Source organism: Metopolophium dirhodum, chromosome 5, assembly GCF_019925205.1.
Source record: "Metopolophium dirhodum isolate CAU chromosome 5, ASM1992520v1, whole genome shotgun sequence".
In the NCBI taxonomy this organism is placed as follows: Eukaryota; Metazoa; Arthropoda; class Insecta; order Hemiptera; family Aphididae; genus Metopolophium; species Metopolophium dirhodum.
In genome coordinates, this window is record NC_083564.1 from 13,636,759 (window position 1) to 13,649,068 (window position 12,310).

A 12,310-nucleotide genomic window follows, 5' to 3' on the forward strand; every position below is an offset into this window, starting at 1 on the left:
ATATAAAAAAATCTTTTAAATAATAAAAGTAAGTAGGTGTACATAATTAGGTAAGACTGTAAAGCCAGTAGATGCAATCTGCAGTTATACACATAATACAGAGGGCTAAACCTAGTTCTATGATATTGAAACACTAACATAATTTATAGATTGTTTATAATTTTTAATGTGTGATTGTATGCAAATACTGTTATGCTATATTGCACATTATAACACATAACCAAAGAAAACTATACTCAAAAATAGATTAAAACAAAAATTAAAAAACCTATTTTAATTTGAATGGTATATAATTTAATATTACAATTATTGTTATAATTTATAATATGTAAATAAAAATTACTCCAATTATTAAAAATATGAACATTAATTATTATTTAATCAATGCACAGTGGAACAATAACCCTGTTTTGGAAGCTACAATATTCAATGTTTATACAACAGCAGTTTTAAGAAAATTTAAAAATATATATTATCCACATAACCCCCCCAAAAATGTATTAAAATTAGTTTATTTGTATTTGTTTTATAATTGTACATCAAATCCCTAAGTTTTATAGTAATATTGATCGCAATCAAATATATTCTTAAAATAAATTAAAACACACAACTATGAACAGTAAATAATTCAGCATTACATGATAACTTGTGAGGAATAAAATTGTGATAAAACTATATATATTATTTATAAATCATTTAAAAATATCTCATTTAGCATTCATTGTTTGATTATACTTGGTTGGAAAAAATTAATAGACACATGAATACTAACTGAGGTATTACAATTATATGACATACAATACTATACAAATTATTCCTAATATAGTAAATAACATCTAAAATTCTATTAATTTAAATATATAATAATATGATGTTTATAATTTCTAAGTAATAATAACATATTTTAAGAATTCCTTTATTGTATGGAACATATTTTTAAGCATTTTTGGTGTAACTAGTATGAAAATGATTTAACAATCTTAATTATAAGACCCAATCCTTAGATTTTTCTATCCACTGTACAAAGATTAAAAATAATAAAACCAAATTTTATGATCACAAAAATAAGAACATTTTAAAGTTCTCTTCGTATATAAACTTACAGAATATTTATGACAGTAGTGAATAACTCATTTTAGAGATATTGGGAAATTTGTTTAATTTTACAACAATAGTCAAAATTATCACAACAATAATTACCTATTTACTTTCGTCTTACAGATTCAGACACATTTGTCGGCAATTTTTCAGGAACTGGTTTTTTCTTATCAGTCAATATAGGGAAAGTCCTACGTCGTACTGTCAGAGTTGCAGATATTTTATGATCTTCACCGTTTAAAGAAGTGCTATTACGTTTTTCTACTGGTTTTTCTGGCTTATCAGTTCGCACAGCAGATTGAGATCTAGTTGTAGACCCTCCCTTTTTGTCACTTTTTTTATCAAGTTTCTTTTCTTCAACAATGTTTGCATTTTTAGTGGCAGGAGGATTTTGTCTTGTAGAATTTCCTCCTTTACGACCATTTTGTTGTTTAATTACTTTCCCTTTTAATTTATCTTGGAGTTTTAATGGGTAAAATGATCCAGCAGGCTTACGTCTAGTACCAATATCTGACTGTAATGGACTTTGAACCAAACACCTTATTTCAGTACGATCTTCTGCCTTTTTAGCACCTTCCTCACGCCAATATTTTCGCTGAGCTTCAAAAGATTCATATAATACATTGCTAGCTTCTGAATCAACTGCTAAAATATCTTGTAATTTTTGTATGGTTGTATAGAAGGTCACTGGACTTATAAGACGTAAATCACACAAGTTGCAAAGATGTAACATAAAATTCCTATATAAATTTTTCCTAAGTATATATCTACCCTTAGATTCAACAAACATACTTAAAGCTAATGAAATTTGACAATCACCAACAAATCTGAAAGTAAAATTTTAATAATTAGACTAATTACTATCAATTAAAAATGAATAAATTTACTAAATAGTAAATATAATACTATATTGTTTGTATTCACCCATACCCCTCTCTCATAACATGCAAATTCCACATCTTCATCAGTTCTTTTTCACCATCATTAACATCCGTAAATTCATCAATCATCATTGCAGTCTTTTTCCTCAACCATATAGGATCACTTTCATCTTCACTATCTACATCCATTTCTCGTGGATAAATCGGAAGGCATGTTGAGGTATGATGATATAATCTGAAAGTTATATTATACAATTAACTTTAAATAATAATTAACTAAATTAGTTAAAAAAAATTATGCAAACCTATTATAGTATGTAGTTTAGAAATGAATCAAGGAAAAAAAATAAGCTAGAACATTCCTTGATTAATTTCAAAAACACATAATATAAATGGTTTGCATTGGGACATAATCCATAAGAATTGGCCAACATAATAACTGGTTTGATGTTGGTGTCAGTACTCTAAAGAATCTATAGTATAGTTACTACATGACAATTAACATGTTAAATGTAACTGTAACTCTTTTATAGTCAACTCAAGTTAAGAACTGTACTCAGCCGCCAACTTGCTGTCCACGCATGGCATGGTATTACTACATAGCAGGAATGAGTGCGTACAGATGGTTGACTTGGTTGGAATGACAAAGAAGTGTTTCCTGATTGCCACCACCAAGTACAGCTTTTAACTTGAATAGAGTATAAAATATCAAGATTTACCTATTATGTCCAGTAACATATGGCCTTTGGCCATCATATCCATCAGTATCTTCCAGTTCATGTAGAAACTCGGACAATGAAGCACGCCTGAGTCGTTTTGGGTGACAAACTACTATTTTTGATACAACTGCACGTCTAACAGGACCAACTCTAGTTATACGATAACCAACATTCTTTGATTCATCTCTTTGTGGTTGTGCAATTAAATCTTGTGGACTACCAATATAACAACCATCATAGTGCTCATTAATTGCAACATCAATTCGTGCACCAGATCCTGTTGGCTGTACATTTTAGTTTTAATACATGTCCAACTTAAAAAGACTTTATAACACAACTTACAACATAAGAAAATGTAAACCGGGCATGACATAGCTTCAAATGCTTAAGTAATGCATATAATGTAAAACAATCCAATGTGCACCATGGGCAATGTAAATCTTCACTAGCTTCAGTCTGTTGACGACTATTATTATTATATAAGAACTGGTATACTATTTTCAACTTATTGGACGAAGAATCCAGAGAACCATTTGCATTTTGAACACTGCTACTTCTTCTAGAATTTGATGCTAAAAGAAAATTAGCTACATAAAAAATTGGTTTTCAGTTTGAACAATATATATATTTAATACTTGGCCAATTATTTTCTTTATTATCAACGAGAGGACAAACAACAGTAGTACTAGTAGGCTCTGTTGACCACTTTAAACGTAGCTTGATCTTTTTACGAGTTTCAAATGCACTAAATTGTGGTCCAGCTCTTACTTCCTACAATTATAAAAAAACATTAAGAGTAAAAAAAACCGTAAATGGGTTAAAATAAAAATAAAGACTGATGTATATGTACTTTGAGGCGTTCCCATGAACACGATTTTCCAGTTGTTAAATTGGGACTTTCGCCACTAATTTCTTCTATAAGACAATCATAATCACCATCTTTAAGCAAACATCTATTTTGTTTGTCATGTATTATTAAATTTGCACCAATCTCTTTTTTAACTATACCATTACCCTCTTTAATACTCATCCTTCTTTTTTTTTGACTCGGCTCTGAAATTAATAAGTGATGTTAAATACAAAATTATTACCAATTTAAATGCAAATAAAATAATTAATATAACTAATCCAATAACATTCAAAATATTATAGTTTGTCAAAATAATATGAGGAATAATACATTTAAATAAAAACTTTTTTTTTACTGTGTCAATACATTTTAAATGTTTAACCATTGAAATGGGATACTACTATTCTGCCGTCCTAAGAAAAAACGCCATAATTTCCCTCCATGCCATTTTGAGAAAAATTACATTTTATGTTTAGTAGTTTTTGGTAGTTTTATTTTCATAAATATAATATTTTTCAAAGTAAAATACATAATTTCTTATGGAAATATACCTGATGAATGCAATGGAACTTTCAATTTTTCTTTCACCAAGATATCATTGTTTTGATATTTATACTAAGTAAGCTATTAATTATTCAGAATTTTTTACTTGGCAAAAATGCCGCAATTCTGATTACGGCAAAAATTAAAACTGTGCGTAAAATATTTGAGACGAGGTACATTGTTGACTGAACGAAAAATAATGTGTGTCTTATGTATAATGACATCAAAATTTCTAAACATTATCAGTAATTTAAAATTATACATATAAGATACGGGTGATACGGCTTAATGGCAACCGGTTTCCTAAATAACAACGCCACAAATATAGATTATGCGGAAGTGCTAAACAAAACTTACGACAATATTTCTAAGCAAACTGTGGTTATGGCGTTTTTACTAAGCACCGGTTATATTTTATTACCATTGCGGCAATATTGTTTTCTTATGAACATAAAATTCTAGATAAATAATCATAGTTACGGCATTTTTGTTTAGGAAAAACATGTAAAACTTATGTGGTTTCTTGCATAACACAATATTTATACTATAACACAATAGTAAATTTAAAAATATATCAATTACTGTATGAATGATCTTTTTCTTAGTGTAGCTATTTCAGATGAAAAGTTTAAAAATGTTTAAACAACAGACTGTACTCAAAATTTAAGAATTTAATTAGATTATTCTAAATGTATTTTTATTTATTACAATTTAAAATAAATTATGACAACAGTTTATTAAAATCAAAAATTACATGTAAAATTATTAATTTACTCACCAGTGTTTTCAGAATCTGAATTTGAAATTACATTTATAACCCTTACTAATAAATGATGTGATTTCGATACATTTCCTTGTACAGTATTAACTGATTCAACAGGAATAGACACTACTGGAGATTGTGATGTTAATTGAGAACAAGTCGGATTGACAGGAACAGATGATAAGCCAAAAGATACCTAAAATAATTAAATATAATTTATTAAATAAATTAAATTAGGTATACTTAAAAAATGTACTATCCCACCATTGTATATGGGCAAACATCTTTCCGTTTTTTGTGACATATTTTCACAAGTGTAGTTTCAATTTTAACAGGTCCATTTGTATTGTTCACTGTTAAATGAAAAAAACAAAACAAAAATTATATAATATTATTATTACACTGTTATAACATTAAAATATACAAAACCAGTATAAAATTACTTTTATCATCAAAATATCCAATGTAACTTATTGTCAAGTATCGTTTATTAAATGTTTTTTTTTCATAAACTTGATTTTCAACATTGTTTAGCAATGAATCAATGTCTAATTTTTTTTTTGGGCGCTTAGGTCTTGGACGATTTGCTCTCATGTAACTTAAAGTTCTGACTAAAAATAATGGCTAAAACAAGTCATAAATCATAGAAAAATCAATCCTAAAATAATGTAATATTGTGTTAAGAATATTAAATACTTAATTTATGTATATAATATATACATTAATATATTATTATAGGTATGTACTATAACTAGTATAAATCATAGGGGAGTTCAAAGTCATTTTTATCCTACTTTAAACTAACAAACAACACTTATAAATTATTCTTACCTATAAGATGTTGGCACAATTATTGTGGTGTAGGTAACAAATTAATTTTTATTTTTACTATAATATAATATGCATAACTTTGGATTTATAAAATGTACAGGGGACAGGGTCATTTTCTCTTGGATATTTTAACTTTTAAGTCAGCAAATTACAAAGGTATCTTTGGCCAAAATAAAGATTTACGCCATTCTATCCCTCCCAGAAATGTACTTCAAACTATATCATAGATAATATTATCTAGTAAATACAATATCAGGGGACAGAAAACAGTCAAATATAAACTATTACTTTAGTCTTAATATGTAACTATGACAAAAATAAGCAATAACTAGTGGATGATACTTCAATGCAAATGAATAAACACAAATTAAACACTAGTTTATTGAATACAAAACATAGGTAACTAAATAAAGTATGTATAAAAACTGTTATTAATCGTTTACAATATTAATAGATACATGAAAATTATTTATTTATTATAATAATAAATAATAATATTATTACATTACGCAACACGTATTATTTTTAGGGATAATAGGTACGTTATCAACACTGTAAACATTACTAGTAATTACATACTTAATTTAATAATATTTATTAACTTACCGAAAACAAACTACGATTCCTTAAATATTTGTAAATCTGGGTGGGTTCTGAAAAAAAGTTTTTGTAAATAATAATAATTAAAATATATATTATTTATATTTTATTGCCTATTTGAAAAGAAAAGACATGCACAAACTTGTAGGCACAAATAGGTGGTGGCTTTAGGGGTTAAGCCCCCAAAACATTTCCTTAATGTTGTTTAAAGCTTATTCAATATTATGTAAGTAGGGCTTTAGCCTCTCCCTCCCCACAAATCTCAAATGCACAATCTTTATTTATATATTGGTAGATAATAAGAAATAACGTAAGTTTTCAAATAAAATAACCACACAAATTAAATAAAAAATAAAAGCATCAGTTTAAAAATATTTTTTATAACCATTAAACTATTAAGTATACTAACAAGAACAAGTAAAACAATTAACCGGACTAACCTAAATGATTATTAAAAAACTGTCTCAGTTTGTAATTGTAGACCAACTTGGTCATAATTATGTTTTCCAAACACATTAATTTAAGTTTACAACATTTTAAGAACATATCGAAACCTATCTACCTACATTTATATTTAAAAACAAAAATAAGAAAACTCTAAATTTAAAACTAACCTAAGTTTCATTCCATAAATTAATAATCTATTCTAATGATAAAATATTTAATGTTGTTGTAAATCAAAACTGGTAATTTAGGTAGGTATAACCAAACTTACAAGAAATCAATTTAAAACAAATATATTAAAATTAAAATATGTACCTACCTACTAATTTTATTTGTTTAAATTGATAATTATTTATGTCGCAAAAGTTAATTTTAATTGGTCAAAATATAGACAGTACCTATACACAATATCAGCTATTAATTGTATATAATGATTAGTAATAAATCTAACATTAAAGTTACAATTTAACATCAAGAATAGGTAGGTACCTATTATTAGCAACTCTAACTTACTTTCAAATGCTTGTAGGAAAAGTTCATGATCGGCCTGTGCGTGATCCATTCGGTTTTTATCTAGTTCTTTTTCTCTCTTTTTGGGAGCCATTCTAAAAAACCGGTAAACTTACTATACCTAGTAAAAAGTTTAGGACACAAAAATTAAATAGTGTGAATTTTATATCGGTAAACAAAATTATAAACAGTGTAATAGTAAAAAAAACTCGGAAACTAAAACTAAAAAAAAAAAATACGTAAATCTAAAAAGTGAGGAGGGTAAACAATGGAAGCACCGAAGCAATCCATTGGCAAAGGGCGAGGCGAAGGCAACGGGAAGTCTACAGCCGTTCCGGGGGACAACGACCGATAACGAGCTTCGCAGTGTGGCCACATTACGTAAAACAATGTATCCTATACATTCGTTTGAATAGACAGTTTATAGACATAGGAGACTTAAACAAAACAATACACGAGTATCGTTGGTAAATGAGTAAAACATACTACCATAGTTGTATCGAGAAATTTTTAGTTGTGTAAACAATTGTTTTTTACTCATAAAGATTTAAAATTAATTGATTGAGTCATGGTTTGCAAACGAAACAGGTTGGTCACACTTTAAGTCCAAATACTAATGATTATTTTCCGTTGATGTTCAAAAAACATGATTACTTTAAAATTATTAATTACCTAATCTATTTTTGAATTTTGATAATTTTATCAAGTTATTCTATTAATTTATATCTACAAGACACAAGTTACAACCGTGATTTATTTTCATCTACTAACTATTGTGTAGATATTATTTTCATGTTTCCAATACTATGAGCATAGGCGCAATTTCGATAAAAAAGTGCTTGAGCTCTGCATTTTCTGGGCATTTAAATTAAAATATAAGTATGAGGTATTTATGACTTTTTTGGTGTAACTCTAAAACAAATGAACGTATATACATTCAATTTTCACTGTTTTTTTATATTTACATTTTCTATATATAATAAAATTTTCAAAATATTTTGATTTGTTTTGAACTGTTTAGGGACATATGATCTGATATATTATATACAAAGTATGAGTATGGACTTAACAATTTTACTGCTTTATTGTTTATGTGTATAAGCAATACCAAAAACAATGGCAAAACGTTACTTTAAAAATATATATTCTGACATTGATGAAAGTGATTTAAGTACATATCACAAATTTTGGAAAGATAAAATAAATAGCTTAATACAACGTATAGATCAAAATGCTTCATCGTCGTCAAAAAACACCTTGTATACTGGATCGACTGGTATTGCATACATGTTCTATCACTTGGCAATATCAAACAAATTTAAAAATGATCCCTCAACTTATTTAAATAAAGCAATCAAAGTTCTAAAACTTAAAGAAAACTGTTTTGATCGAAAAAAATCAAATCAATTTATTTGTGGTGCTGCTGGAGTAAACGCTGTAAATGCTGCAATATATCACCAAATTGGTGATGAGAAAACTGCAGAAATGTATTTAGAATATTTTGAGAATGGGGTGACTATCTGCAAGCCGATAGATTCTTTAAAACCGGGAGAAGATGAATTATTTGTTGGTCGCGCCGGTTATCTCTATGGAGTTCTATGGTTAGAAAAGGTTTTTGGAAGAAAAATAATACCTGACCAAGATGTTCTTGACATATGCTTAACAATAGTAGAATCTGGTCGTCAATATTCAAAAACAAATAAAAGCTTGTTTCCCCTTATGTACAGTTATCACAGCAAAGAATATTTAGGCAAGTTATCGTATGATACTATGACGTAAAATTAAAATAATTTAGCTCCATTTCAAAGTTATTTTTTGTTTTAGGAGCAGCTCATGGTCTATGTACAATTCTCCAAGTATTAATTTCATTTCCTTGTTTTATTAAAAATGAACAAAAAGCTATGCAAGATATCAAAAAATGTATAGATATATTGATATCTTTACAAACATCCACTGGTAATTTTCCTACTAAAATTCAGGAATTAGGATCAAAACAAAGACCTGAGGAAGATGAATTGGTTCATTGGTGCCATGGAGCTCCAGGTGATTAATTTAAAAACTATAGTCCTTATACTTGTCAATGCACTATAGCCTATGGTTACAAGTTATCTAAATAAACAAAGGTGTTTTTTATGTATATGTCACCTATGTTCATTATTCTTACTCTATATTCTTCTTATAATTTGTTTACATTGGTAACTTTTTCTAATTAATATTTTTGATATAATCACATATTAAAATCTTAAATATATATATAAACATTTTTAATTAAACACTCATTTCTATTAAATATTCAAATGGGCTTACAAGTTGTATAGTTTAGGCAGGAGTTAGCAAGTTTGTATCTCCACAGGCCATATGATAAGTACTTAGTAGTAGTAGCAGTAGAAAATTAAATTTTTAATAACTGCATTATTGAAGAAGCAGTTGGGAGTGAATATGATAGGTAAATCACCTTGTATATTATAGTAAAATAGGGAGGTAGTGTACATTGACAAAGAATAAGGTAAGACATTCTGTATTTCTGAATATAACAAGGACATTTTGATTGTTGTATTAAAATAAAGTATAGTACTTTCTTATATAAATATATATTTTTTCAGGTATTATATACTTATTAGCTAAAGCATATTTGGTTTTTAAAGAACCTTCGTATTTGGAATGTTGTTTAAAATGTGGTGACTTGGTATGGACAAAAGGACTATTAAAAAAAGGCCCTGGTAAGCTAAGTACATGGTACTGTTTGAATTTGAATTTGTTTAATATTATTTTTTTATATTAGGATTATGTCATGGAATAGCTGGGAACGGATATGTTTTCTTACTATTATATAGGTTGACCGGCGATAAAAAACATTTAAACCGAGCTGTACAATTTGGTAAATTTATATTCACTGATGAATGTATTCAAGGATCTAGAAGACCAGACAATTTGTACAGTTTATATGAAGGATTAGCTGGCACAGTGTGTTATTTAAGTGATTTAACCCAGCCGGAGAAAGCTAGTTTCCCATTTTTAGATGTGTTTTAATTATATCTTTTTTAATATCAAACAAATATTAAATGTTTACTTATGTACATGTAATTTATTTCAAAACATATTTTGATTTTAGGTTAAGTGAAAAGTAACTCATACTATATCAGGAATGTGTTTTTATTATTTTTCTGACAACATTTTGGTCTAATACCTATGTATAGTAAATTCATTATGTTGAAGTTTATTTGTTAAAACTCATTTTTTAGGTCCTTTGTATAATTTATTAATTTATATTTTAGATTTTTAAATATGATTTTATCTAATGTAAAATATTAATATATAAAAATGTTCAAAAATGAATAACCAAAGTCGCATGGTCTAAGATACAAAAATACAAAAATTTAAGTTGTTTATGAAACTAAAAGTAATTTATAGCAATCAAAATAGATTGGTTTCTATAAAAATTGACATGTATATAACTGAATAAATGACAAAAAATAATAAAGAAATGTTCTTAATTTTTCTATCAACTTGCGCTTCATAAATTTAGCATAGTAATTACATTAGCATAAATGGTCATGAAGTTAGCCCCCCTACTTTGGACGATTCACTTTAAACCAGCGCCAATAATTAGCAAATCAATTGCAAATTGGTTTTTAGAATTTACAAATCAAAATTGTGATTTTGTCGAATTTTTTTGCAAATTTGGTCAGTCCCCCCAATTATTCCGACTAGATCCAAACCAAAGTCAATATTTAGCGAATGAATAACAATTAAAAAAAAATAATAAAAATGTTGAATAACTTGGATTAAAAATATCAAATTTACAATTATTATTGGACAAAGTTATTATTTGATAAAAACATCAGTTTAATAAAAAAAAAAACATTTATATTTGGTAAAAAAATTTACATTCAATAAAAAATCTTGATATTGAATTTTTTTATGAAAATTTGATGTATAAAAAAATCTATATATGTATTAAAATTTGTATAGAATAAAAGAATCTTAATGGAATAAAAAAGCCTAGTTGAATAGAATAAATAAAATATAAATTTGAAATAAAAAAGGTGGGTAAGTGGATGTCGCTCTGCTGTACAGTAGGTTACAAGTGGGTCACTGTAATGGATGGTGTTAAATTTGAATTCAATGATATAATATTGTTTAAGAAAAACGATTCTGAGCGAAAACGGTCAGTCAGCCTATGATATTAGTATATTACCAAGTATATTTATTTTGATGATATTATTGTGAATAAAGTAATTTATATTTAACCTATTTACGTGGAATCTTGTTTCAAATTTTCAAGCCTTAGCTAACAATATATCAGGAGCTTTGTATTAAATTGTCACGCTTTTCTACACAACAAACAAAATTTTATTGATATTTATAGAAAATAAAACTAAAATATTGAAAACTGACAATGTCCGTAAACAGCTCAAAAAGAGTCAAAATATTTTCAAAATCGTATGGTGTATAGAAAGTGCTAATACAAACATTCAGTGAAATTTTCAAGTATCTACAGTCATACGTTTTTTAATTACAACAAAATAAGAAAATCGTTACACGAGAAATCGAGTAAATATCAAATGTTGTAAAAATATGAATTTCAAACGCTCATAAAAATTTAATTTGACTTTCTTGTAGACATTTTATTTTTGATAAAGGTAGACAAACTTATGGATAATCTTGTATTACATTTTAAAATCTTAGATTTAAAAAAAAAAATTTTTATGAATTCTCAGATCAAAATAATTTGCTAATTTTCGTGATTTTTCCGTATTTTGTCAAGATTTGAACTTTAAATGTTTATAAATAAAAACTGTGACTAAGGATTTTTAATATTTTTCAACTGCTATTGTAGCAATATGTCAGGAGCCTACAAATAAAATTTTATTGATATTTATAGAAAAACGGTCATTTGTTTTAGAGTTGCACCAAAAACCAAAATCGATTTTCTCGAAAACAGATTTTGTGTAAAATTGATTCACTTTCCCATCGAACAACAAGATATTGAAATTGAAAATCGAAGCATTATTTCGACTACTTATCGTGTACAAAGACACAAAATAAAAACACACTCATCATCATTGTA

The 12,310-nt window shown here is 27.0% G+C and overlaps 2 protein-coding genes across 6 annotated transcripts; one reads left to right on the plus strand and one right to left on the minus strand.

The window, feature by feature from the left end:
• Window positions 1-990: 990 nt before the first annotated feature.
• LOC132944082 (polycomb protein suz12-B) lies at window positions 991-7,562 on the minus strand. Of its 4 annotated transcripts, none has more exons than XM_061013244.1 (11): window positions 7,243-7,562; window positions 6,292-6,338; window positions 5,298-5,478; window positions 5,119-5,207; window positions 4,870-5,050; window positions 3,549-3,751; window positions 3,334-3,469; window positions 3,041-3,285; window positions 2,699-2,982; window positions 2,023-2,214; window positions 991-1,925 (listed from the first exon to the last, which is right to left on the minus strand). In XM_061013244.1, exons 1-11 carry the CDS (start codon window positions 7,331-7,333, stop codon window positions 1,205-1,207), a joined length of 2,370 nt encoding a protein of 789 aa, XP_060869227.1. In that variant the 5' UTR covers window positions 7,334-7,562; the 3' UTR covers window positions 991-1,204. The 4 variants fall into 4 exon arrangements, with proteins under 4 accessions (XP_060869227.1, XP_060869229.1, XP_060869228.1 ...); XM_061013246.1 differs by having other exon boundaries at window positions 3,041-3,270; window positions 7,243-7,561; XM_061013245.1 differs by having other exon boundaries at window positions 2,029-2,214; window positions 7,243-7,561.
• A 247-nt stretch (window positions 7,563-7,809) lies between these two features.
• LOC132944083 (lanC-like protein 3 homolog) lies at window positions 7,810-11,386 on the plus strand. 2 transcript variants are annotated; one of them, XM_061013249.1, is made up of 5 exons: window positions 7,810-7,827; window positions 8,261-8,989; window positions 9,064-9,282; window positions 9,843-9,959; window positions 10,022-11,386. In XM_061013249.1, the coding sequence occupies exons 2-5, from the start codon at window positions 8,356-8,358 to the stop codon at window positions 10,267-10,269; spliced, it is 1,218 nt and encodes a 405-aa protein (XP_060869232.1). In that variant the 5' UTR covers window positions 7,810-7,827; window positions 8,261-8,355; the 3' UTR covers window positions 10,270-11,386. The 2 variants fall into 2 exon arrangements, with proteins under 2 accessions (XP_060869232.1, XP_060869231.1); XM_061013248.1 differs by lacking the exon at window positions 7,810-7,827 and adding an exon at window positions 7,860-8,125.
• Window positions 11,387-12,310: the final 924 nt, after the last annotated feature.

Coding starts and splice junctions, on each gene's coding strand:
- LOC132944083 (XM_061013249.1), top strand. CDS start 8,356: ATGGCAAAACGTTACTTTAAAAATATATATTCTGACATTGATGAAAGT. Junction 8,990..9,063: donor TCACAGCAAAGAATATTTAG/GCAAGTTATCGT, acceptor TTTTTGTTTTAG/GAGCAGCTCATGGTCTATGT. Junction 9,283..9,842: donor TTGGTGCCATGGAGCTCCAG/GTGATTAATTTA, acceptor ATATTTTTTCAG/GTATTATATACTTATTAGCT.
- LOC132944082 (XM_061013244.1), bottom strand. CDS start 7,333: ATGGCTCCCAAAAAGAGAGAAAAAGAACTAGATAAAAACCGAATGGAT. Junction 6,339..7,242: donor TTTCCTACAAGCATTTGAAA/GTAAGTTAGAGT, acceptor ACTTTTTTTCAG/AACCCACCCAGATTTACAAA. Junction 2,983..3,040: donor GGTTTACATTTTCTTATGTT/GTAAGTTGTGTT, acceptor TAAAATGTACAG/CCAACAGGATCTGGTGCACG.